The sequence below is a fragment of the Pleurodeles waltl genome, chromosome 4_2 (genome assembly GCF_031143425.1).
Source record: "Pleurodeles waltl isolate 20211129_DDA chromosome 4_2, aPleWal1.hap1.20221129, whole genome shotgun sequence".
Classification (NCBI taxonomy): domain Eukaryota; kingdom Metazoa; phylum Chordata; class Amphibia; order Caudata; family Salamandridae; genus Pleurodeles; species Pleurodeles waltl.
The window spans coordinates 512493996-512521185 of record NC_090443.1 but is presented as its reverse complement, the minus strand read 5'-3'; the positions used below and the strand labels follow the sequence as shown (position 1 = coordinate 512521185).

General features: G+C 45.6%; 1 protein-coding gene across 1 annotated transcript in view; it reads left to right on the top strand.

The window, feature by feature from the left end:
- HMCN1 (hemicentin 1) overlaps window positions 1-27190 on the top strand; it is a 1093576-nt gene that overhangs the window by 1007776 nt on the left and 58610 nt on the right. Inside the window, exons 93-94 of the mRNA XM_069232006.1 lie at window positions 1102-1272; window positions 11908-12057. Coding sequence (XP_069088107.1) covers window positions 1102-1272; window positions 11908-12057 — 321 coding nt within the window. The remainder of the gene's footprint in view (window positions 1-1101; window positions 1273-11907; window positions 12058-27190) is intronic.

Below are 27190 nucleotides of genomic sequence, written 5' to 3'. Positions count from 1 at the left end.
TGCCAAGTTGTTAATGTTATAATATTAATAATTAATAATGAAATATTTTGTCTCCTGAAAACAAGTTGTTTCATTACTTTTTAGTGCACCCAGATGTTTGGCCAAATGTAAATAATGAGGAGTATCTGAAGTTGATCTGAACAATCAGTAGGGAATGTAACTTCTATTGTGAGAAAATGTTTTTGCTAAGATGATCGAGGTGAAGCCTTTAGTGCCTATGCTTACCACGTGTTTAGTAAACTTGCTGTCCCATTAGAAAGAAGCATACAGATTTACAGCTGTTTTATTAGAGTCACCCCAGTGAAAGTTAAAGTCATCTTGAAAGAGGTTTGATGTCAGCAGAATTTTGTTAATTTATGAAGTGTTCCATGCTTCTCTCAGTGAAGGTTGAACTGTCACTGGGCAGTGGTTGATCACATTTAGTCTGTAAAAAGCTTTTCTAAGATTTGATTTCAAGGGAGTAAGCATTAGAAAGAAGTGTGGCTGTAGAGACACAGCAGACTGAGTGGGCAAAATTCCCATGATTAAAAGGTGCACCTCCATTGGACATGCTCTCACCAAATGATAAAGTTTTCATACCAAAGTAACACATCCACAGTGTTCCGAGAGATGTCATTACACTGTCAGTCAAGACTAGGAGATGAAGATTACCAATAGTATCTGGGGCTGTCAATCTGTGTTTCACAGAAGTTGCATTATGTTCCATTGCCAGTGGAAGGTAATGCAGCCTGTGCCTAGGTTATCTCAGCAACAATTTCCAAATAGGTTCAAGGTTCAATGCTTTGGTTAAACATGGTACAATATGGGCATCAATGGCACAGGAGTACAGCCACTTCTAGTGGCCTTTGTGTAGGATAAATATTGCACTCAGTGACCTATGCTGTTGCTTTCATGATGTCTGATCTGAAACAGAAAGTGGTAGCAAGAAGAGAGGTATCAATGTAACACTAAAAACGCCTCAAAACTGTTAACTGACTTCCAAAATGAGCTGAATCTCATCAAATGTATTTGTTAAATGTATGGCCTTGAAACAACACTTTCATTGTGTCCAGTTGGTGAGGAAAGGCAACAACCATGCCCTATTTTCTGTGTTTTCCACAGTGGATGGAAGCTGGGGACAATGGCAGGCTTGGAGTGAATGTTCTGCACCTTGCGGAGGAGGAGAGCAGACTCGGACCCGCCAATGTGACAACCCAGTACCCTCCAATAGTGGCCGTGCTTGCCCCGGGGACTTCAGCCAGCTCTCCAAATGTAACATGAGGGCCTGTCCAGGTAACTATATACAAAATTCAGGAGGGGCTCTTCTATGAAAATAATTCAAACATTCCTATGCAGCCCGGCTTGGGGTGAATGAGCTATTTTTGACTGGAACACAATGCGAAGAAGATCATCTGTTAGCACTTACATTAATTTTATGGGGTTGGTGTGAATTACTAAAGTTGCTATAGCAAGAGCTCTGGATACGCAGGCTATTTAGATTTGTAGCCAGTGGTTATAGACTTTTAATATTGGTATGTTGCAGAGTAGCTGAGGAAATCCATTCACTGAAACCATAGGTAGGTAGTATGTTTTGATTGATTCCCCTAAATAGCAACTACAGCATAAAATGGGTTGGATAGAAGTGTGGGACGCCATTCCCCCAATAGTATATTTAAAAAAAATGGCACTATATGGTGAGATGTTAAATAATGTAAAATATTTTTGAATATTTGTAATGTGTTAATATTGTTCTATGTTTGCAATAATTTGTGATAATTAGGAGGTAGGGATCCCTTTTAAAGCACAGTGAGACAGAAAGATAGAAAATTGTTCAGAAAATGTGTGTCAGATAGTGTTTTGAAAAAATTGCCAGCCAGTAGAATTAACAGAAATTAATGGAAACTGAATAGAACATAAAGCAAATTGCACAAGGGATTGCATGTTCTCCATCAAGGCACCTTTGATGAAATGTATGGCAAATGCTGTATTTGAAGGCACTTTTTACTAGTAACCATTGATACTAAGTGAATGGGCTTTAGGGGCAGTTCTAAACGCATCAACACATAATTATCAGAGCATAGATAGTGCATAGTCCTCTGTCAGTTAGCACAGCACTGACTGTCCCTGGCTTCTGCAAGAGAGTGCCCTATGGTCAGAGAGACAGGTAGGTAGACAAGGTAGACATAGAATGTTGGGAAAATGTGCACTGCACAGGGAGTGAGTATGGAGATAGGCCCACTTCCACTAGTCAGTTGCAGAAAGCTCTAGCCAGGCAACTGCACAGCCATTATCACAGAGCCTTGGGTCCTAATCCTTAATTTATTCAGGTGGTTTCATGTGACGGGCACCGGCACTCATGTCTCTAAAAGAAAGAAAAACAGAAAATGGAGAAAAAGAAAGCATTAATAAAGGGGGAAAGCAGTGATGAAAAAGAACCTGCAATAATTAGAAAAAAGGTACGGAATGCCACGGCATTGGTGGAATGAGGTGGAATAAAAGTTAGGCAGCTTTGGTATTTGGCAATCCCAGCATTCAGTCTTGCCATTGGTGGGCTCGTGCCCTTCTTTATAATGCTTAAGCACTTGCTTGGACTCCAAGCCACTGACAGTGAGTAAGTACCTGGTCCGAGGATGCTTGTTTCCTGTCCAGGAAGGAACTGGCCTGGCAGTTCGGGCTGCACTGTTCCCATGGGAATGAGGGTCAAGACTGATTTGCATATGGCTGGGTCCAAACTGGGGTGGCATGGTGAGCAAAAGAACAATGGATTAAACCCCGATCAATGACTTGGGGTGAGTGTTTGAAAAGTTTCAGCACTCCGTCCAATATCCTTTGTGTTGCGTGACTTGTGTCAATACATTTTGTCTACAGTAATCTTCACTCGCTAGCTGTGGGTAGCGGCATGGTGCCTTTAAATTGGTTGCACGGGTGGGAGGAGGTGCAATTTAAATAATCAAGACAACTCAAAATTAGGAAAAAGAGAAAAGATCCTCTTCTCCTTCTCCTCCAGGAGGCATATTCGTTTTGTAGTGTCAGTCTCCCAGTGTCAGGGTTAGTCCAAATATATTTCATTATCCCCATATCAGTGTTGACACTGTCCCAGGATCACTGTCTTCAAGGCCACATTTGTTCCTTTGACAGTTTCAGTGTCCCTGTATCAGTGTCCCTGCATAGTACCTCCATCTCAATGTCTGTGTCATTGCCACAATATCACCATTAAAATATCAGTGTAACCATATAAATGTAACTGTTTGTGTGTCAGGGTTTCGTTTTTATCCGTGGCTGTGTCCCACTGACAGCAACAGACTTCCCAGTGTCTGTTAGTCTTGCAGTGTCTTTATTTATATCCTGTGGTCCTGTTTCAATGAATCTATATCAGTGTTCTTATGTCAGTGTGCCTGTATGATTATGCATGTGCCAATGTCATGCCTATCAGTATTCATGTGAAAGTGTTTGTGCCCCCCTATCTGTGTGGCTCTTTCTGCATTTTCCCGTGTCACTATAAGCACACTATTGCCAGCGACGGAATGTACGTGCCTCCATCCTGGTGCCCTTGTGTTGTGTTACTTCAGTGCACACTTGTTGGATCATCCCTATATCAGTGCCCTAGTTCTGGTGGTTTTGTGTCAGTATTTCAGTGCTTGTGTTTGTGGACGTCAGTATACCTAGTGTCAGTGTCACCTTGTCAGCAATAATGCATAAATCCCAGTGCCCCTCTGTTTATTTCTACATGCCTGTTTACTAGGATCACCGTCAACACCCCTATTGTGCCATATAGCCCATCCAAGTACCAGTAGCTGTTGTCACTCTCCCAGTGTTGCTGCCCCCAAGCAAGTTCTTCCATGTTGTTATCTATGTACCAATGTCAGCATCTCCATAGCAATGGACCAATGGTAGTTTCCATGTCATCTTGCCTAGGGGCACTGTCTGTGTACCAATTTAGTATTGATGTTGTTGTAACACTTGGCAGTACTGCAGTGCCCAATGTCCATGTTAGTGTTTCAGTACTATCTTAATGCCTGTTTCCGTATGTTATGTTAGTGTCTCCATATCAATGCACTTGTGTCAGTATCCTAGTGTCAGTGTACCCCCCGTCAATAACTACAGGTCAGTAACCCAGTGTTGTGTCCCGCAGTCAGGGCCCTTGTGTTAGCGATCCTGTGTAATGTCACTGTCTTGGAGTCAGTATCCTAAAGTCCCTGTGTCAGTTTCCAAGTGTCACCAGCCCACCATACCATTGTACCAGCATCAATGCTTGTGCCCTCCGTCAGTGTTTCAGTGTCACTGTTCACCATTCAAAACCCCCATGCCATTATTGGTGCTACTGTGTCACTGTCCTAATGTAAGTGGTGGGCTTTCTACGTCAGTCTCCTTGGGACCATTCCAGAGTCACTCTGACCATATTAACATCCCTACTTTAATGTTGGTGCCCCTGTGCTAGTGTTCAAGTGTCCATGTCCCAGTGACCTTGCCTTGGTGTCAGTATCTTCATGTATCTTCATGTAAGTGCCTCAATGTCAGTATCGCCATGTCAGTGCTCTTGGGTCAGCATGCCCCTGTCAGTATCGACATATCAGTGCACTAGTGTCACACTCCAGTCAGTGTCCCTGTGTCAATGTCATTATGTCCATATTTTACTATTTTAGACTCAGTATCCTTGTATCCTGGTGTCCATGTGTTTGTGCCCCAGTGAAACTGCCCATGGCAGTGTGAGCAAAAAAACGATGGATTAAACCCAGATCTGTGACTGGGGGTGAATGTTTGTATTGTTCAGCATTCTGTCCATCATCTGTTTTTTTTTTCTTTTGTCACCCTAAGTGGGAAGGGTATTCCCAGACCTGGGTCCCATGTTCACTGTGCCACTGGATTCAAGCTGGCTGATGATACCCCAAAACCGGTCCCAGGGTGCTTTTTTCCAGTCCCCGGAGAACCTGACCTGGCAGTTCGGGCTGGACTATTCCCATAGGGAGCAGGGTCAAGACTGATTTGAATATAGCTTAGTCCGAACCCGGGTGGCGTGGTGAGCAAAACATGATGGATCAAACCCAGATCTGTGACACGGGGTGAATGTTTGCATTGTTCAGCATTCCGTCCATCCTCTGTTCTTTTTTCATCATTTGTTTTTGCTCATACCAGTGTCCCAGCATTAGTTTTTTATTCCTCATGTCAGTGTTCCAGTGCCATTGTTCAGTATTTAGGTTTCATTGTTTCTTGTGCCAGCATCCTTGCAACAGTGTTGATTTACTTGTATCAATATCCTCATTACAGTGCCCACATGCCAGTGCTCCTGAGTCAGTAACCTAGCATCAGTAACCCTTTGTCATTGTACCAACATCAATGCCCAATGTCAATGTTGTTAATTCTTTGGATGTGTGCCAGTTTTGGTGCCCCCTTGTAGGTAACTCTTAGTTGTTGTTGGTGCACCTGTGTCAGTTTCCTAGTGTCCAAGTAGGCTCCACTTTGTCCGTTTGCTAGCATAATGTCCCACATGATATCAGTGTTTGCTCATTAACCACTTGTATCCTGTTCCAAGAACTAAGGGTACAGAAGGCCCTGAAGCCTGGGAGTAAAGATGGAATAGATATCTAGTGATCAAAAAGATGAATTTGGGATGATGAGTGTTTTAAGAAAGCTAACTTAAAAAAGTTGAGATATGCTTGCTGTTAGAGAGAGAGAGAAAGAGAGAGAGAGAGTTAAAAAGAGCGAGGTCCACGTAAAAAAAAAAAACCAGGAGAGCTGATGAGGAAAACATGCATTTTCACAAATACATACATTACAGTGATTCATGCAGCATTATCAGTAGCCACCACATCACACTAATCTTTGTAGATGATCATACAGGAGCAGGTTCACAAATAATTTCAAAATTAAAGGTTTGGTTTGAAAAAGTGTTTTGCAATGCAGGTCTTCTTTAATTTCACCTTCCACGCTGAACATATTCAGAAGTGAAGAAAGTTAACAAAAGCTAAGGATGTGCTTTGACCTGCCAACCTTGCCTGCTGTCAGTTCCATTAATGGGAGCTAAGCAGAAATATGTGATAAGCCCAGTTCTGACAGGTCCCTTCACAAAAACACTCCCTGTCCTACCTGACTACAGTCCTAACCATTTAGAGTATGTGTGGCCAGCACAGCCAAAGCAGGCTGAACATGTGCCAGGTTTTATGGGTATCTATATAAAATACATTTGTATAGAACTATGTAACTAATTTATTGTCAGTAATCTTGAAAATCTGGGGCAGATTCATCCCTCCAGACTCTACACTGTGCACCCCTAATTTAGAGGTAGGTGTGCTGCATACACCCCCTACAGTTTGCTTTACAACCCTTTTACTTTAACCACCAAAATATTCAAAATGTTGCCTGGCTAGGGCTGTGATGATTTCTTTGAAAGTGAAAGACAATAAAAGACAATTTCTGACACCTGATGTGAAGAGCTCTACATTGTGATACATGTTATCCACTAACAACACTTTATATTTTCTGCTTAGAGGGCCATTTCCAGGTAAAATATTTAAGCAGTGAATTAGAGAACACAATACATGTTAAAATGAAACATGGCTTAGGCAATTCTTGATGCAGTATTGCAGCATTTGTACGCGTGACATATTACCCATGCCTATAATTAATAAAATAAAACCCTCTCCTGATGTGTGTTTCACTCAGATTATTGCTCATCCCAACAAGGACCAAGTGAAATTGACGTGCTCGAATGAATAAAGAATATATAAATTAAGCAAAACAGAAAAAAAGCCTAGAATGCTCCTAATTCGTCCTCAACTGTCTCCCTTTCAGCTATGCTTGATCTGGTATTCCAAGGGGGTGTTTCCAAATCTATTGTGGAATACTTTCTTATCAATAACAACACTGTTGAGAGTGCGGGCATCTAATGGGAAGCCTTTAATGCCCTCATCAAAGGGGTGTGTACTGGTGTGCAGGCAGGTATCCTGAAAGACATCGGGGCTCAATTATGGAAGATAGATACCACCCTGCACGATCTGGAGCAGGACTATGAAATGCACCCTAAGAATAGCACTCTGGCATCTGTCCAAGAACAGGTTGCAGCCTATAATGGCTTGGTGTAGCAGGAGCTACGTCATCTTACATGTAGACACATTGCAAGGGCATATGGCAAGGGTGGTAGGCCTGGGTGGGCCTTGGCTAGCAAGCTCAAAGACCCCTGGGCACACACTCATATAGTCTGTGATGATAAGCCAGACAGCATGCCGTGTTTTGACCCGCCAACCATTCTGGCTAAGTTTTCTGCCTTCTATGTAGCATTGTATGATTTTTGAGAAACAGCAGCTGCTGCTGAGATAGCCAGTTATCAGGATGATATTGTCTTAGTCTTGCTCTCCAAGTGCCTGAGGGAATACCTTATCTAGCATTTTACTGTTGAAGAAACCGAAGAGGCCATATATGCCCCCCCCCAATGGCAAAGCCCCTTACTGGGTGAGTTTTACAAATGAACTCGCTGACCTTCTAGCCTCCCATCTGCAGAGAATGTTTGAGGAATCCTACACTGAACAGACGTTGCCCTCAGTCTCAGAGAAGCATTCATCATGCTGTTGAAACCCGATAAACCACCAGAACAATGCAAATCCTGTTCCTTATCAACAATGATACTAATATTTCAGCTAAATGATTATCAGCTAGGCTTCAGCTACTCCTCACTAACATGGTGTTGCCTAACCAAGTGTAATTTATCCCCACCTGATCCACTACACAGAATCTCCAAACTATCTTTGCCATATTACACTATCTAGACCCATCAGTGAAGGCCACTGCAATCCTGTTAGGCGCTGCTAAGGTGTACGATTCTCTCGCCTGGACATATATGGACATATATGTTTACTGTTTAACAGAGGATGGAGATCCCCTGCTCTTTTATCAGATGCATACGGCTGCTGTATACGGATCCAGTCGCTAGGGTGCTCATTAACAGTCTAACCTCTGATCCCATCAAGGTGCACAGGGGCAGGTGGCAGAGCTGCCCCCTGTCATGATTCTCTTTGCCATAGTACTAGAGCCATTGGTCTGCATGGATAGGCAACGTCATGCAGCCTTAAGATTTATACTCTGTTAGGTATATCATTATACGCAGGTAACACAGTGCTATATGTACGTGAACCAGAGACTCATTGCGCTTCACTCATCCGCAAGTACCTGCTATTTGAGCACCAGTGCGGGTTGAACATTAACTGGAGAAAAGCATATTTACTGCCCCTTACTACAAGCACCAAGCAGTATACTACAGAGTTCTCCTTGCAATGGTGCTCAGAACCTGTTGCCTGCTTGGGTACCTGGGTGCAAAGAGGCACTGAACTACTGATCAGATATAACTGTGGTAGGGCAGTCGCCAGACTTGAGGATCGAGTACAGAGATGATCATGTAGTTCTCTGTCCCTGGCTGACCGGGTGGCAGTGATGAAAATGGTGAGGCTACTCCAATTCCTTAATTAATATACCCATTACACAGGCCTTCTTCAAAACGTTATGATCTATTCTGATAACGCTTGCATGGGCAGGTAAAAGGCAGAAGATCGCCTGGAGCCAGCTGATACTCCCTTATGACCAAGGAGGTTTTAATGCTCTGGATATCTGTCTATACTTTCTGGGTGCACACTCACAGCATGCGCATTATTGGGTACACCTCTCATGATACACTCCACGTTTGGCGATTGAGCATGATGATGCACATCCCATAGCACTACATATGCTGCTTTCACATATGCAGGTAGATGTGGCTTGTGTGAGCATTAATACCATCTGTTGCACCTCAAGAGCCTGGAACGCACTTGGCAAACAAGCAGGCAAACAATCACTGTATACCCCAGTGCTTCCACTGGCCTGCCACCCTGCCTGTTACGCAGGAACCTAGAGCCCTGCCTTTTTGTCCAAGGTGGGCCTTAAGTCTTTGAGAGTTACTTTTCTTGACAATCACTTTGTACAGCTCTCTGACCTCCCACAACGACATTGTTGTTCACCCCTCTTGCACTTCACCTATATAAGACAAAGGGCTGCTTTCCATGAGCTCTATGTTTACCTCTCTTACACTTTACCTATATGGGACTAAGGACAGCCTTACATGAGCTCTACCCACTGTTCCAGCAGGCTGTCCCCAGCTGATTCTGCTCACTAGCTCCACTCGCACTGGTCTTATCACTTATCTTTACACTGCAGTGCATTTCGATGATTAAAGAACACTATTGCATTGTTAGACAAGTGGAACGCCATCCTAGATCCTCCATTCAGTAAGAAAAAGTGGACCTTTTGTTGCGCCTTAACAGGGAAACTCACAGCCAATGGTGATTTAAGAATTATCCATTTCAAATTTCTACAGCATATGTATTACACCCCTACACGACTGTTTAGATATGGGCATAGACTTGATGATAATTGTATGAGGTGTGGCACATCGGGTGCGGATATTCTGCATCTGTCATGGGGTTGTACCAAAATGTATCATAATTGGGAACAAGTCACGTTGACACTAGCAGGTGTGACTCTGGAATCTATGGGTCAGATGTAGCAAGCAGTTTTGCCCATTCTGTGTCTATGGGAAAATGTGTTCGTACATATGGCCCTATACTCTGTGACCCACACACATGTTTGAGGTAAGTGACCCACGGGCATGTCTCCTGGGGTATGTTAAACCACTGCAGACTGCCAACTGTAAGTTGACAGCTACCCATCTATTACTGGCCAAGAGGAGGGTGGCTATTCACTGGGGGAAAAACATGCCCAACACTGAGACAGTGGTTTCGGGACATTGCATACTGTAGAGACCAGCTGGGACCAGCTGGAGACCTATGCAGATGAGCTACTGAGTGTTTTGCACCTCCAAAGTCTTCTGGGTACCTATGACGGTGTGCCTGTTGACGCTGCCTGAAGAGGCTCAGGTGGGGCATGTTTTGTTGCGGGATGGAATGTTATCTTTTTCACAATCCTGGCTCTATATGGATACAACTTGATATGGCACCTGCAGTAATGTTAATAGGGAGGGCAATTGTTTCATCTGTGGTCTTTTGTATTGTATACACTGAAAATGCTTAATAAAAAGAACTTTTAAAAAACTTGCTTCCACCAACTGCCAGGAAAAACCATACTTCTTTGAGCACCAATTTTTATTGGTGTGAAAGAATTAAACACACAGTTGAGAAAGAAACAACAAATGTTGGCGCTCTTAGTAAAAGGGGTGGATTTCTAACTTCCTTAACTCAACCATCTACTGTTTCATCTAAGGACAAGGGTTGGCTAAACATTGTTCTGTGGTTTTGTTGGATAGTCAGAATATTTATTCAGTGACACAATTCAAGACAATGCCACAATTTGCTAAGTGCCACGCCAATCTCCTCTTTAGTATGTGTCCTCAAAAGGTTTGATATGCAGTTCATGTCTTGGAGCAGCAAAAGATGGCCATTTAAGAAAGAGCCTCGAAAGTTATTGTAGCAAAGATTAAATCCTATCACTACAGTGCAGGAGAGATGGGTCTGGCTGTGGCTATGCTTGACACTATGGGCCTGATTCTTTTAAATACCTTTCCTTATAACTAATTCACATACAAGAACAGCTTGGCATGTGCATGAAGAGAGATTAATAGGATATTTATTACTGCTGTTGGGGTCAGCATGGCTTAATCAAGGCTTCACCTTTCTTGAATCGTGGCTCCTCCCAGTCCTTAACAATGGTATAATTAGCATACTACACTCAGTACATCTGCTCATATAGGCTCAGATTTATCAAACTCTCATGCACCGCAATGCAGCAAGATTCCCTGCTGTGCTGCATGAAAGGGAGAGGGCAGGAATGCACCATATTTAACATTATATATTGCATTCCTGTCCACTGCTTGGACTGGTGCACAGTATACTGCCTTGCGCCAATGCAGGCACCCTTGCACCTTGGTGCAAGGGTGCCTGTGATGTCGGCCAGATTGCGTTTGTGCTGGAAGGGACACCTTCCTGCATAAAAACAATCCTTAAAGGCTTTTTCTCTGTGTGCTGCAGAATGCAACAGACAGAGAGGAAAAATGAGGGGGGAAAACATATATATCCTTGTTATTTCCCCCCTGGGAAGGCATATCATTCTGATGCATTCCTAGGCTTACCACTCATGGTAAATCTGGGAATGCTCCAAAATCTAAGGGTGGATAGTGAGAACACCCATGGTCCACCAATGGGATGCCTCCTTGATGTGGAATAATGCAAGGGAGCGACTTGTGCTGCCTTGCGTTACTGCAGATTTATCAAGCACATCAGGGCCACTTAAGGTGGCTTTGCATTACTTTGTAAATCTGACTTTTGTGTTGCTTTGCCCTTGCAATGCCTTGCATGATGAAAGGGCAACATAATACAATGATTTCTAAATCTGTTCACTGACAAACAAAAACATTGTAGAGATAAACATAAAAGTAATAATGTCAGAGATGATTAGACAAAAAGTAATAATTTAAACGATAATCTTTCAGATTATTTTAATGAGGTCATAGTCAACAATACAATATCCAGTTCAAAAGTATTAACCTGACAAGCATTAGATTACACTATAATTTGGCAGCAGGTAAAATAGTTATCCCTGCCACTCAAACTCCAGCAATTCCTCTTAGATGTAGTGATATTTTTATGAGAGATAACTGGAGTTGTTACTGGGGTTGCCAGAATGTTGGGTTTTCTAGAGCAGTGTGTGATAATAGTGCTTTATATCTTCTTCCAAGGCCGGAGACATTTCTGAACAATTCCGCTGCTGGAGAATGCAGGAGTGTCTTACTAATTGATGAGTTTACTGTTAGTATGTTTAATGTGGGTTAGGCTGGAAGAAATTGGAATCATTACAGTTTGAGATACGCATTGGTGTTGACTCTAATCTTCATCATCATGGCTACGAAAAGCAGGTGGAATTTGTCTGATTCAATATGTGCCATTCACTCAACAGGTGGACCACAGGTTGCCAAAGGAAGTATAATTGGAAGTATTAATGACATTGAATTTGGAATTGCTTTCTTAAACGCCACAATTACAGACAACCCTGAATCCGACACGAAAATAATACAAGCTAAATTCACAAATGTCCCCAGGAGCCTAGGTAAGTTTTTTTATTACCTCTGGTGATGCTATCTGTGTATATTGTGTCTATACTCATATGGCACAGGCACTTGGTGTAAATTAAGATATGCCTTTTGATATTAAACCTCTATCATTGATATTTTACAATGTGGCTTTCGGCAGTGACCCATCCTGTGGCAGATAGGCCTTAGACCACAGAATATATACAAGAATCTTACTAACCAGAGGATGAAGGTGAGGTGTATAAAATTGATTTACAACTCTGGGCGTTTTCTAGGTGCACATGCTTGCATGTCTCAGGATTCAAACTAAATGATTCCTGAAAACTTGATTTATGCCTCTCTTATTTAGACTTTCACTATTACTGTGAGAAAATGCACAAAACCGGCCCTAATAAAACTGACCTGTGAGCCTATTTTGCAGCTCATTTTGGTGCGATCTTAGATCACTTTACATAGCCTCTGCCTTTGATGACACACCCATCCATTTCATTTTGGGGACAGGACGGTCTTCATGTGAATCTAAATGTGAGGAGGCCTTCAAGCCTGTAAAGCTTGAGAATTCCAGTAATAGAAACTACTGTTACTTGTGTGTAATTGAGGAGACAGAAAGATTTGCCTTCATGAGTTCACCATAGCAGGATTCTGGTGATTGTTGATATTTGTTTTTTCATAACTGTTTTATTGAATTTTCAAAAATTAGCAACATACAACAAGAATACATCACCCGGGTGTATCAAAGATGTGCAAATCACTCAAGACATTACGCTTATTTATGAAGAGATCAATGCCATGTTTTTAGGCAGCGGGAAAGTGCGCTGTGCTGGCCTCAACAATTGTAGACCATATAAAGGATGAGAGGAGTAGAGTGGCCATGATGTGGGTGTTTTGTATGGTCAATTAACAATGAACCAAGGGAAACAGGTCAGGGTATATAGAGGGTTAGGAGATGGGGAGAATGGAGCGTTCTAATCAGTTCGAGTCATCCCCCTCTAGGGTCAGCAGATAATTTCATAGGGGAGACCAAATATCCTTAGGTCTGGAAATACGTAGATATTGCTGTGTATAGTCCGTACTGATCTTGTCACACTGTACCATGCCCCTTAACCAAGTCTGTTTGAGGGGGGGGGCAGAGACTACTGCCCCAGTGGAGTGTTGCTTCTAGCTTTGCAAGTAGTAAAGCTATGGAGGTAAATCTGCAGACCGATCAGGGGATATCACTGGTATAACCCAATAAAGCAACTAAGGGGGTTGGTAGGAGTGTGACCCCAGTCATCGTAGAGCGCGAGGTGAAGACAACAGTCCATTAGTGTCCTATGTGTGGACAAGTCCAGATTAAATGTATGATGTCAGCTTCTGGACTATGACATTAAGGACATTACGACAAGTGGGCAGGTGTAGGAAGCTGCCTCTGTATATACTATATCAAAATGAGATATAGGGGATCATTACGACCCCGGCGATTGGTGCTATTGTGGAGGTATTACTGCCAACAGGCTGGCGGTACATACCTCCACTAATATGACATTGGCGGTTTGGCCAAAACCAAACCGCCAAGTCAACACACCAACCGCCACTGCGGCAACTACCGCCGGGCTGGAGACTTCAGTCTCCAGCCCGGCGGCCGTCACTGAGCCGCCCATGGCATTTTGACCCAGCACACCGCCATGGTTTCCGTGGTTTCTGTACCGCCACAGAAACCATGGCTGTAGGCAATATCAGTGCCAGGAAATTCCTTCCCTGGCACTGATAGGCATTTCGTCCGCCACCCACCCCCTCCCCAGAGTCCACCCCCACCCTCCCCCTGCCCCTCCCGACCCCCATCCCCACATATACACACACACACACGCACATACATACACACCCATACACACACGCATACACACATTCACCCACGCATGCATACATACACACTCACTGCACAACTCACAAACATACATCCAGGCACACAACACAACATGCACGTACGCACAAACACTCATGCACACACGCATTACACATGCATGCATGCATTCAAACACAGTCACACACACCCCAACACATGCACACAACACCCCCCACCCCCTCTCCTGTCGGAGAACCCGATTTACCTGCTTGCAGGGGATCCTCAGCGTCCACCAGCAAAACACCGCCAGGCCGTATCATGGAACATAATACGGTAGGCAGTGTTTTGCTGGCGTGGCGCTGCTGCTGGCAGCAGCACCACCTTTCCGTCGTCTGCCACCATGACCGTCGCCGGAATTCCGCAAGCCTTCTGGCGGAATTCCGGCTATGGTCATAATGGCCTGGACGGTCGGTAGCCACGGCGATGGTAGACAGCATTTTCCGCCAATCTCATAATGAGGGCGTTAGTGTGCACATAGTCCCTGGCTTCTCCAGAGGCTTGACAGAGGTAATAATAGATAATACAAATGCTCTATTTGTGGTAGTGTGGTCGAGCAGTTAGGCTTATCAGAGGGTAGTGTTAAGCATTTGTTGTACACACACAAGCAATAGAAGAAACACACACTCAATGACTTCACTCCAGACCAATAGGTTTTTATATAGAAAAATGTATTTTTCTAGAACCACACGATTCGGTTTGCAGTTAAGTACATAAAATGTAAGGTACTTTTCATAGTAATACTTAGAACTTTGAATTAAATCAACAATGTATACAGTTTTCTTTAAAATGACAAAACGCTATTTTAAAAGTAGACTGCAATTTTCAACAGTTCCTGGAGGAAGAAAAGATTGAGTAGTGTAACAGGTAGGTACACGACTTACAGTTCCTATCTCCAGGTTTTAAGTAGTCCGTCTTTGGGAGTATAAATGAACCCCAAACACTCACCACCAGCAATACTGGCCAGTCAGGTGCAGAGGTCAAAGAGGAACCAAATTAACGTTTGCTCCTATGGAGACGGGGGGGATACTCAGATCTTGGTCAGCCAGCAGGTAAGTACCCGCGACTCGGAGAGCAGACCAGTGGGGTTTAGAGGAGCACTGGAGGGGCTCCAAGGAGGCACCAAACACACACCCTCAGCGGCACAGGGGCAGTCGGGTGCAGGTTGTAAACAGGATGTCGGATTTGCAGTAGAGATCAATGGGAGACCCCTGGGGTCACTCAAATACTGCAGGCAAGGTCTAGGGGGGGGGGGACTCGGGCAAAACACTGGTCAGATAGGGCAGAGGGCCGCCTGCTGGTTGATGCTGCACCGGGGGTCAGGTTCTCCAAGGCCTGAGGGCAGCCGGTGCGGTGTGTCCTGTATGCGTCAGAGATCTTCATCCGGAGCTCACGGTCAGGGGGGTCCTCTGGATTGTCTCTGCAGGCGTCGTCGTGGGGGCTTGGAGGGGTCAACCAAGGGTGGACCCTTTCTTGCTGGGTGGACCACCTGGACATGGGCCGTGGGGTCAAGACTCCCGAATCTGGAGTGAGGTGGGAGTCCTTGGTAGGAAATTTCTTTGGGCAGAGCCGCTGTCCTCAGGAGTTCTTGGTCCTTTTGGGGGTGCAGGGCAGTCCTCTGGAGTTGGCAGAGGTCGCTGGGCCCGCTGGATGCATCGCTGTCCTTTTTGCAGGATCTCTGAAGCAGGAGACAGGCTGGTAAGGCTAGGGCCAAAGCAGTTGTCATCTTCCTTCTTCTCTGCGGGGGTCTCCGCTCAGCATTCCTTCTTTGTAGGTCGCCAGGAATCTGGTGAGCTGGGTTCAGGGAGGCCCTTAAATTCTAAATTTAGGAGCATGTTTGGGTCGGGGGCAGTAGCCAATGGCTACTGTCCTTGAAGGTGGCTACACCCTCTTTGTGCTTTCTCCCTGAGGTGTGGAGCTAAGGCAGGCTTTGTTTCTGACCACAGAGTGCACAAAGGCACTCACCCCATGTGGTCAGAAACTCGTCTGAAAGTGGCAGGCTGGCACAGACCGGTTAGTCTTACACTAGCAGTTGGCTAACATACAGAGGGCCTCTCTAAGATGCCCTCTGTGTGCAATTTTTATTAAATCCTACACTGGCATCAATGTGAGTTTATTTTGCTGAGAAGTTTGATACCAAACTTCACAGTATTCAGTGAAGCCATTATGGTGCTGTGGAGTTTGTAGTGACAAACTCCCAGGCCATATACTCAATATGGCTACACTGCACTTACAATGTCTAAGAATCGACTGCTCATGCAGCTTTGCCCTCACCTGTGGTATAGTGCACCCTGCCTTAGGGCTATAAGGCGTGCTAGAGGGGTGACTTACCTATGCCACAGGCAGTGGTTTGTGGGCATGGCACCCTCAGAGGAGTGCCATGTTGACAAAGCCTTTTTTCTCCCCACCAGTATACACAAGGTGTAAGGCAGTGTGCATGTGCTGAGTGAGGGGTCCACAGGGTGGCTTAATACATGCTGCAGCCCTTAGAGACCTTCCCTGGCAGCAGGGCCCTTGGTACCATGGGTACCTTTTACAAGGGACTTAACTGTGTGCCAGGGCTGCACCAATTGTGGGAACAAAGGTACAGTTTTAGGGAAAGAACACTAGTGCTGGGGCCTGGTTAGCCGGGTCCCAGCACACTTTCAATCAAAGTTGGCATCAACACTAGGCAAAAAGTGGGGGGATAACCATGCCAACAGTGGTATTTTCCTACAGCTGGGTCTAGGTGGGCTAGAAGCTTGGGGGTAGTATATGCTTGATGCAGGAATTTGAAATGGAGCAATTTGTGTTTATGATTAATAGAAACAAGTTTCGTTGGTGTGCAGGAATATGCCCAAATGTATCTGATAAGGGGTATCCAAGATCATTTCCCCAGGCCTCCCTCACTCTGAGTCAGTCAGGTTTCAAGCCAGTTTAGTACAGTGTAGTCGGGAGACCAGATGTTTCCCGTCTGCATCCTTTCCTTGACAATCGGTTTCAATGTTGGAAAGTCATCAGGTGCCACTGGATATAACAGCAGATTAGGTCGCAAAGTATTGTGAAGTCGCCGAAGAACAAAGGGGTAGGGATAACCCTATCAAGTCCCCCGGGCTATGGGGGAGGCATCTGAGAGGGAGCTGTTTATCCTTATCCGGGCAATGGGGTCAGTGTAGAGTAGCACAATTAACTATATAAAATTTCGAGTGATGCCCAGTTTGAAAAGCGTCACTCACATAAAGGGCCACTCCAGTGAGTCAGACACCATTTCACGTACAGGAAGGCAGCCACTGCGGGGGTCATAGGGAAGATCCTATTTCGGACTGCAAACACTGTCCATAAGTTGAGCAATGTATACCTGCGGGGAACAAAGCTCAGCTGTGCAGGAGATATGATGTGATCCATTAATAGGGACAACCTGGTGGTGAGAATTTGGGCAATAATTTTATTATCCGTGTTGAGGGATAAGGGGCGCTATGAAGCACAGAGACAATGGTCTTTTCTGTGTTTTGGAAGGAGTGTGAGTACCACCTCAATTAACATAGGTAAAAGTGTGCCGGTAGACATAGATTCTGAATATAATGCAAGTAGCTGTCGAGCCAATTGCTGTTTGTATGCCTTGTAAAAGGCACCAGTGAACCTGTGCAGGCCCAGGGCCTTGGACCCATCTAAGGAGTCAATAGCTTGTATCACCTCTTTACTGGTAATGCGTTCACTTAAGAATTGCTGTTGAGCTTTTGTGATCCATACCATTGCTATTTCGTCAAGATAATCTGATATTTCCGCATTATTATCAGGGGCTTGGGATGAGCATAAATGTATGTAGTAACCCCGTTGTTCAGCAATAATGCCTGGAGTGGAGGTAATGGTTTCACCCACGGAGGAAACAAGGTTTGTGATGTAACTTAAGATACTTGGGATGGAGGAGTATTGCCAGTGTATGTCTGGGTTGTTCCATCTCCCCATAGCATCTGGCCATGGCATATTTCCCCATGTATGCTATCTCCCTGTCTACTAGGTCTTGAACTTCATTCAGTAGTATTGAGCGTTGGTGTAGGGAAAATGCATCATGTTGGACAGAACGTGCTCCCCAGTTTGGTTTAAATTTTAGTAAGTTGGGAGCATATGTCGTGCAGTATGCCAGTGCTTTTAGAAATGCATATTCCACTTATGTAAGCCTTAAAGGCCTCCCATAGGATTGCATGGGTTGAGATGGTGCCTGTATTGAGGGTGAAGTACTCTGTGATTGAGTCTCGATCTGTCTGGATTTTGAGGATTGGAACGCACTGTCATAGAGCACCTCATTAGGAAAATGCCAGCACTCTTCCAATCTGGTCCCGAGTGGAAGGCATAAAAATAGCTTTACCGCACAGTGGTCGGACAATGTACGTGGTAAATGCACAGTGTCTACAGTCCAGAGTGTAAGAGGAGCGAAAGAAGATTTGTTGGCGATAAGAAGCCAGTAATCCAGCCTTGTCCAAATGTTGTGGTGTGTAGAATAAAAAAAAATAGTCTGGGGAGGAAGGATGCCAAGTGTGGCAGATGTTGGTAAGGGCATGGAAGTCAATAATATGGTCTAGGGCTTTCAGCATGCTATGCGTTAGTGAGCTTGTGGAGTCCATCTGAGGATTTAATGTCATATTGAAGTCTCTACCCATGATAATGAGGTCTGCTTCAACCTGGCTCATGTGTGTATGTGTTTCTTGAAAAACTCAGACATGTCTAAGTTCGGAGCATAAATATTAACTAACAGCATTCGGTGTTCTGAAAGAACAAAGGTTAGGAGGATTTATCTACCATTTGGGTCAATTATACTGGCCCCCAGCGAGAAGAGTACACATTGGTGTATAAGGATGCATACTCCCCTAGAGTAGGAACTGTTGCAGGCAAAGTATTGATGAGGGCACCATGAGGATGCGAAGGAGTGGGAGTCTGAGGAGGTAAATGGGTTTCTGGAAGCAAGGCTATATCTATCCCGTAACTTGTGAGATAAAAAAGAACCTATTTCCCCTTGGGTGTATTGTTTAAACCACAAATGTTCCAGGTGAGGAGAGTGATTTCTGCCGCTGTATTAAGAATGTCAACCATGGACATCTGGGAGGGAGTAAATGAGTTGATGTGTGTGATGGCAACCTGATACATAGCAATATTGGCACAGGCAGCAGTGAGTATTCAGAAGTAAACAACAAGAACATCAAATTCCCACCCCCACACACCGGAAAATAAGACAACCAATGAATCCCAAAAGGAGACTATACAACTAAACAAATCCCCAACAGAGAAACCAAGGAAGCGGTGTACACCTCAGGAGGGAGGCAATGCCATATACGTTGTGGACTACATAATGAAAAAGGGGTCATAGGCAAGGATTGAGATTTCTGCTTGAAGTAAAGAAGATGGTGAATATGTCAGCAAATACACATTGCATGCAACATAGCCATATTTAACAAATGGGAGAAATTATAAAGGCATCTGTGGATTAAGTGCAAAAGTTTCTCTAGGTGATCCGTAGGCATAGTTGGCTGAAAACTGCCTAATTGGAATGAGTTGGGGGAGCAGGTGTTGGGGAAGACAGCATTCCAGGGTCAGTCACCTAGGAAAGGACTTGCCCACGGCATAGCATTCACAGAATCCTACCACGTCTGATGGGGTGTCAGAGATCCGAGTCTGCCCATCGACTTGTAGTCACGTAGGATTAAAGCATGCACATTTAAATCCCAGTTTGCGCAGAAAGTTTTTAACAACTGAGTATTTAGGGCGGGTCCCTTGGACCATGGCGGTAAAATTGGGGAACAGTGAGAGGGTGGATTCCTGATAGTGAAGCGGGCCTTCCTCACAGGCACGTCATAGGGTGGTGTCTCTCTAATTAAGAAGACTGGTGTGGGCACTTGCAGGAGGGTGAGGGCTCAAGGAGCAGTGGGCCTGTTCCACCACAGAGGTGGTCATGACGGATTCTCAGACAAATAGGTCACTGAGCAGCTGTTCAACAAAGGAAACTGGGCACCCCATATTCGTGGATTCAGCAATGCCCAAAATATGTATAGGAAGGTGGCCTGGTGTGTGGTGGACACCTGTGGTGTTGACACCTATACCAGGTCCCGGCAACCCCTATTTGTGAATGAAGTCAGTGTCTAGGAAGCCAGGGCTCTCTAGAGGTAGCTGTAGATGAGCAGCCAAGACTCATCTAGGAGACATGCAAAGCTTATGCAATACCACAATAGTCACACAGCAACTTATCACACACAAAAGAACCACACAGTGTTACAAAAATAAAGTACTTTATTATAGTAACACTACACTAGAATACTTATATTAAATCCCCCTAACTGGGGGTAAGTAAACACTATAGATATACACAAGAGCAATCAGAAAGTAGCATAGAAACAACAAGCATTGGCAATAATGGTAGAAAATAGTGAAGGCCCTAGAGGAGGGCCAAACCATATACTAATAAAGTGGAATGCGAAGTGTAGTCCCCCACTCATGGAGATGGAGTCATTAGAAGGGAGCTGGAAGAACTAGGAACCCCAAGAGGTGAGTACCCAAGTGACCCCCAGCGACCAGGAGAGCAGAGGTAAGTGCCTGGTCTTCCCAAGGACTAACAAGGGGACTTATAAAATAGATTGTGCAAGAACAGGACCAGACTAGAAAAACCAAATGTGGATTCCGGTAGAAGAGGACCTGCAAAAAGAAGGGGACAGAGCCCAGTCCACGATGGAGTGTCCAGTGGGGCAGGAGCCACTACCCACCCTTCTGTAGATGAAGATCGGGGTCGACAGGGGAAGATGACCAGATGTAGAGTCCAGGAGCTGAAGAGGAGTCCTTGGACTGGTCCAGATGGTGTCCCGCGTGGGTCGTCGGGTCGCAGATGGTCAATGGTGTAGGAGAACCACCAAAAAGCTTTGGCAAATGCAAGAGGAGCGAAAGAAGAGTCGCAAGGCAGAAGAGGAACAGCAAGGTCCAGGGGATTCGACCCTTGGATGGGACTCTGGGCTGGCCCTCAGCAGCCGGGAGAGCCAATAGAAGCAGTCACAGCCCCCACAGGCAACCCACTGGCAGCAGGCACTGTAAGTCGCAGTGAGGCCCAGTCAGCACACCTGAAAAGGAGTCCCACTTTACTGGAGCAGCAGAGAGGAGGCTCTGCTTGGCACGACGAAGTGCTGGGGGCAGGGGCTACTCGCAGCCTGAAGATACCTTGGAGCCGGAGTCAACAAGCCTTGGTAGCTGCAAGAGTTCAGTGCACAGGGTACTGTCCTGCAAGGAGAGGCAAGGGCATCTCTGAGTCCCAAGTTAGACAGCTGGTAGAGAGGACCAAGGGGACCATTCCAGACCACCACCTGGCATGCAGGATCTACGCAGTTCCAGAGGAGAGCAGATCCAAGCAGCCGGGCTTCATTGCTGTAGGTGCCTGCAGATGCAGGGGAGTGACTCCTTCAATCCAAGGGAGATTCCTTCTTGCTTCTCGGTGCAGGCTGAAGTCTTGTTGACCCCAGAGGATGCACAGCCAGGGAAATATTGCAGTTGCAGGAAGGTGCTGGGGAAACAATGTTGCAAAACGAAGTTGTTGTCATAATTGCAGTCTTGTCAGTTCCTGAAGAGCCCAGTTGCAGTTCCAGTGGCCAGAAATAGAAGTAAACGATGCAGAGGAGTCCAGGTGGACTCTTGCACAGCGAATATGGGGACCCACCCTCAAGGGAGTCCCTAAATAGCCCTAAAAGAGGGTTTGGTGACCTTGCAAGGTGACCACCTATTGAGAGGTGTCTCGACGTCACCTGCCTGACCTGGAAACTCAGAGGCTCCCAGGGGCGTCTTCACATCTTGGTTTCAAGATTGCAGAAACAAGTGGCCACCCGAGGCGCTCTGGGAACCACTGCTGGGATGGTGATGGACAGGAGAGTGGTCACTCTCCTTTCCTTTGTTCAATTTTGTCCCAGAGCAGGGACTAAGGGTCCCTGAGCTTGTGCAAACTGATTTATGCAAGGGGCGCACCAAATGTGTCTTTCAAAGCAAACTGGTGGCTTTGGGGCGCTACCCCTCACAAGCCTTGTAACACCTATTTCCTAGGGAGAGGGTGTTGCCTCCCTCTCCCACAGGAAATCCTTTGTACTGCCTTCCCCTGCCTGAGCACGTCAAGCAGCAGGAGGGCAGAAATCTGTCTGAGTGGTGGCAGCAGTGTGGGCTGCCTGGAAGACCCCGGAAGACTGGTAGGAGCAATGCTGGGGATCCTCTAAGGAGCCCCAAGAGTGCATGGAATCATACAACCAATACTGGCAACAGTATTGGGGTATGATTCCTATATGTTTGTTACCAAACATACCCAGGTTCAGAGTTACCATTATGTGGCCATTACACAGGTAAAATGGCTTCCTTGCACTTATGAAGTCCAGTGAAATAGAACTGAACTGGAGTTTTGCAGGGGCACCTCTGCTCATGCAGGAGTGCCCTCACACACAGGGACCTGCACCCTGCCCTCTTGGCTAGGAGGGCCTACCATAGGGGTGACTTAGTGATCTCGTGCAGTGACCTGTGGTGAAAGGGTTCCTGCACCTTTTCACGTAGGCTGCGATGGGAGGTCTGCAAACACATTTTGCAAGGACCCCCATGGGTAGCACAATACGTGCTGCAGCCTATAGAGGACCTCTGGTGCCCCAATGCCCTGAGTACCTGAGTACCATATACTAGAGACTTTTAAGGGGGCACCAGTAAGCTACCAAACTACCAACTTTAGAGGGAGAGAGCACAATCACTGGGGTCCTGGTTAGCAGGAACCCAGTAAAAACAGTCTAGGCACACTGATAGTTGGTAAAAAGTGGGGTTAACCATGCCAAAAAGAGTGACTTTCCTACAATGTCCTCTACATCGGGCTGGTTGTCCCAGTGCCGCTCAGGCCGGGTATGATCAAATTGCAATTTTTGCGGCTTGGATCCCAACGACCCATCATTAGTGGTGGCTGCCTATAACTGGACAGAGAAGGAATCAGTATGGTGCAGCAAGTCAGGATTATGAAGAAGATGCAGTGAGCCCCGCGTGCATATTCTGTAAAAGCAGTATTGTCAATAGCGTGGAGAAGCGTGACGTGCTGCCTTGCTAGTTATTTAGAACAAGTCGAGTCAGTGGGGTCAATGATATGTCATTTGATAGGGCTCCAGGTGTACAATTGGTCCTGCCTCTCTAGCGCTCCCATCGTGGGTCAGAGAAGGACAGTGGCTGGGCGCTGGGGATCAAAGCAGTCAAAGGGCGGAAGATTGTTATGACTTATGTAACATTCAGTATCTCCAAGGCACCCAGCTTATTCTCCTATGTGCCAGCCAGGTCTGGTGCTGGTTCTGGTGGCTTAGTGGACTAATGTATCCACTCTAGAAACCTGTGTTCGACCTCATGGTCACAGGTTCAAATCCTGGCGGGTCCACTCAGCCTTTCATCCAAAAATTCTGAGGTCGATAAAATGAGTACATTGAGTTGGGTAACAATAAACATCTGTTTTGCAGCGCCTAGATACCAACGGGTTATGTGCGTTTTACAAATACACATGTTTTGCCAGTGGAGCACCTCATTGGAAAATGAGAAGCCCTCAATGTGCGCCCAGGTACTTCCTATGTACCTCTAAACAAAGAGAAATAAGACTAATGCCGTTCTATCGCCACACTCAAAAGGTTGCAGAAGGCAGTCTATTGAAGTGAAGAGGGTGCACAGCGGTTACGGAGTAATATCATGGTTCGTGGACCCGAATAGCTGGGAATCGGAATGATCTGTTAATCGTATACGGCACCAAGGGGACTAGCATTAGGGGGCGAGTAGGTGCAGCATGTTTATTTGAGGAGGGGCAGGCGCACCCACCCAACAGAGTCACCATGGGCTCCCAGTCAGCGGTCCCAGTCACTGGTCTGCTGGCCGGCAATGTCACAGAGTGGGGCTGCGCCAGCACCCACAGTCATATTGGAGCCAAGAGAACCTGTTGGCCTGGTCTGGTGCTGCGCACTTCTTGGAGCCTCATAGTCTTCAGACACCACAGGCAATGAGCAGGCAGCGGTGGGTGTAATCTCAGGGTACCGTCTGCCAGGAGTGGCTTGTCTCGTCACAGGTACGGTGCGCTTTGAAATCTTCCTTTGCTGTCTTTGTCCAGGGCTGGTATCAGCTCAGGCAATTACCATTCCTGCCGACAACCAACAAAATGGGTGTATGATTTCACAGCACGGGAACATTCTTCAGGGCCGAACACCCGTGCCTGTATGCAATATTGCGAGGAGGGTGCAGAGACTTCGGCGGGACTCAATATACCCGGCCTAAGGCTCATTGCGGCCCCTATCCCTGCTGGGTCTCAGAGGCTAGACCGGGCTGCACAGGCCTCACCTTCATTAAGGAGCTTGCTGAGCTGGGCAGGGTCGGAAACGCCAACATTCTTGTCTGCATATGAAATATCGCCTGCCCTCCTAAGCAGAATGGGTTTTGATACTGCATTCAGAGCGATCAATGCATATTGTAGTCTGACTCCATTGGAGCACCACTACCAGGTGGCCATGTTGGTCTCTTGTGTGGTCCTGCCCCCTGATTGTTGAATTTGTACCTCAGCACACAAGGTAATCATACTCCGAGGGCCCAGTGTTGCAAGGAATGCGACCTGGAGCTGCGATCCCTGATCTGCTGGGCCACAATTTGCATAGCTTCCTTTAATGAGCATGACTAGTGAGTTGACTAGGCGGTCAAGGACTAACAGAGGTGGGAAGTAACAGCTTGAGGTGGCAGAATAGTCCTTTTTCCTGTTGCCTACCATGGAGAGTTTCCTGCTGGCCTTTCCTTCATTAAATTGGTCCGTCAACCCCCTTCACATGGGTCATTCTCGTCTACATTTGTGACATGGTTGGCACACACATGATGTAATATCTGTAGGTGCAATGGGATGTTAGTAAAGTGTATTTGCTGTCCATGGCTGTGGCAGTGAAGGAGTCCATTTTGGTTTCATTACAGTGTGGAGCCCAGGGAGAGCCCTTACCCAATTCTGGATGCCTCCTTCCCCAGTGGCATGACCATAACAGGTTGATGAGTTGAGAGGGACCTGAGTGGGAAGGCTCTCCCACTTTTGGGCCTTTTTGAGGGAGCTCCCAGCACCACCGTACCCCACATTCCTGAAGAGACTACAAGAAAGAGTCGAGAATTTGACCAGTCTGGGAACATTACACAAAAGTCAGGAACTGCCTGAAACGGGTTTCAGAGCTGAACCTATCACAAACTGTCTGCAAACCTAAATAAGTACAGGGCAAAAATCACCTGTCGGGTATCACGGTTTCCCATAAGCCAGTATCTGAGATCACATACCATTGTAGGCTGAGAAACCTCCCAGGAAGAGCTACCTTGGCTCGATCTTGAAGGAAGGAGTTGATTGCTTGCAACATGTGTTGGATTTATCCCTGCATAAAGGAAAGGCTAGCTAGAAAGGGAATACTATGGGGAACTTGGACAATAAGAAATGATGTAGCCCACTGTATCCCAGGGAGGATCTACACCTCCAGGTGGCACAGGCCTACCTTGGTTCATCCTGTTCTAAAATCAAACCACCTGCTCCTTGCCTCTGTGCCTGAGAGGGGTACTTGGAACAATTCTCCTGACTGATCAGTGGAAGATTGCGGACCATGGCCAGTAAAGTTCTTGAGAACTAAGGAGGACAGATCAGACAAAAAGTGCTAGAAGACATGGCATCAAGAAGAATCACATATGCTGTTGACGGTTGGCCATGAAACTAGTGAGCACATCTGAAGGCTTAGTTGTGTATCAAAATCACAGTCACATTTAGCTGTTATTTCTACCTCTGTCTTGATCATTGCTGCAGCTTTTGGGGCAAGCCCTTTTTTTTGTTTGGGTGATGAGTTTGCGTTTGGGCCCAAGATCCTCGGCAGTAGAGCCACTGGACAGAAGCAAGTAGGGCATGGCTTTCCCTTGCCAGTTGTGTTGCAACTCTAACTTCACCTTCTGGAGGCATAAGCTTCTCCTAGTTTGCCACACCACTGGGCACAGTCTTGGGCCCCAGCTTTGTCTGCTTTTGTCGTGGGTTGTTTTGTTAAATGCTTCCTCATCTTGAGGATGGGGGGAACGGTAGCAAGGAATCTGGGTTGCCTTCCATCTGAAAACGTTACACACCCATTCTACCCAGTTGATTTGCATGGTCTACAGTATAACCAGGACACTCAGTGCTCCTCAATTATGACTGCTTACTGCTTATCTCTGGATTCAGTGGCAGAGTGGGATGGATGCATAAAGAACTTTCAGTACCTTACTTCTGGAGTACTTTCTCTTAGAGATTAGGGATAAGACAGAAGCACTACCAGAGTAAGTAAGTCACAGCTACACACAGCAACAGTATTGTAAATTAGACCTTCAGCAAAGATAACCAGAAGAACAACTTGACAAAGCTATCAGTGATGTGACGGCTGTACACATTGTGGGTGAGTATTGCCTTGTCCATTCATCCAGACCAAATTAAACAAATCTTCACTGTGCACTGACAGGCACTGTCTATATTAGAAGCTCAAATGGAAAACATGTTCAGACAGATAACATAAAAAGGATATGGACAAGTGTTTTGCTTTACTGCTGTCTGAGCCAAAATACACACACTGAAAGGAGTAAAAAAGATTCTCTGGAATGCACCTCTTAATCTGAAGAAGACATTTATTATGTCTTTTTGCAAGGCTAGTGAAGGAAGGCCTGTATAATTGAAGAGTGTACTTTTAAAAATGTGCAACAATGAAGTAAGATCATGTACAAGAAATCTTCAATCTATAAACAGCAAATATATGCATGCAAGGATACAAACACTTATATTGATGTATGTATATATATGTATATATATATATATATATATATATATATATTCATACACAATGCAAAGCAAATAATTAAAAAAAATGCATTACCGTTGGGCCTGTCTGGTGCTTCATCGTTTACCTGCCAGCATGTTGATGACTGAAATGAGAAAGAGAGAACTCTACCCTCATGGGAAATATATCAGGCATTCGACGTCTAAAATCCTGATTGAGGTCTCTGAATTCCCCACCGTCGACCTGGTCTCTTATATATCTTAAACAAACGAGGACAGGGTTTGCTGGAAAAAACCCTCCCGCTGCGCAAGAAGTATTAAAAAATGCTGCCTATTTTAGGTCAGGGTTGAAAGAAACAGGTTGGAACTGGACAGTTTCCCAAGGTGTCTCTCCCAAGCCTAAGCCTTTCCCTGCTGTACCGTAAACATTATTCTAGTACATCCTTATTGTGCTGACTGACTGACTCTTCCACGTTATGTC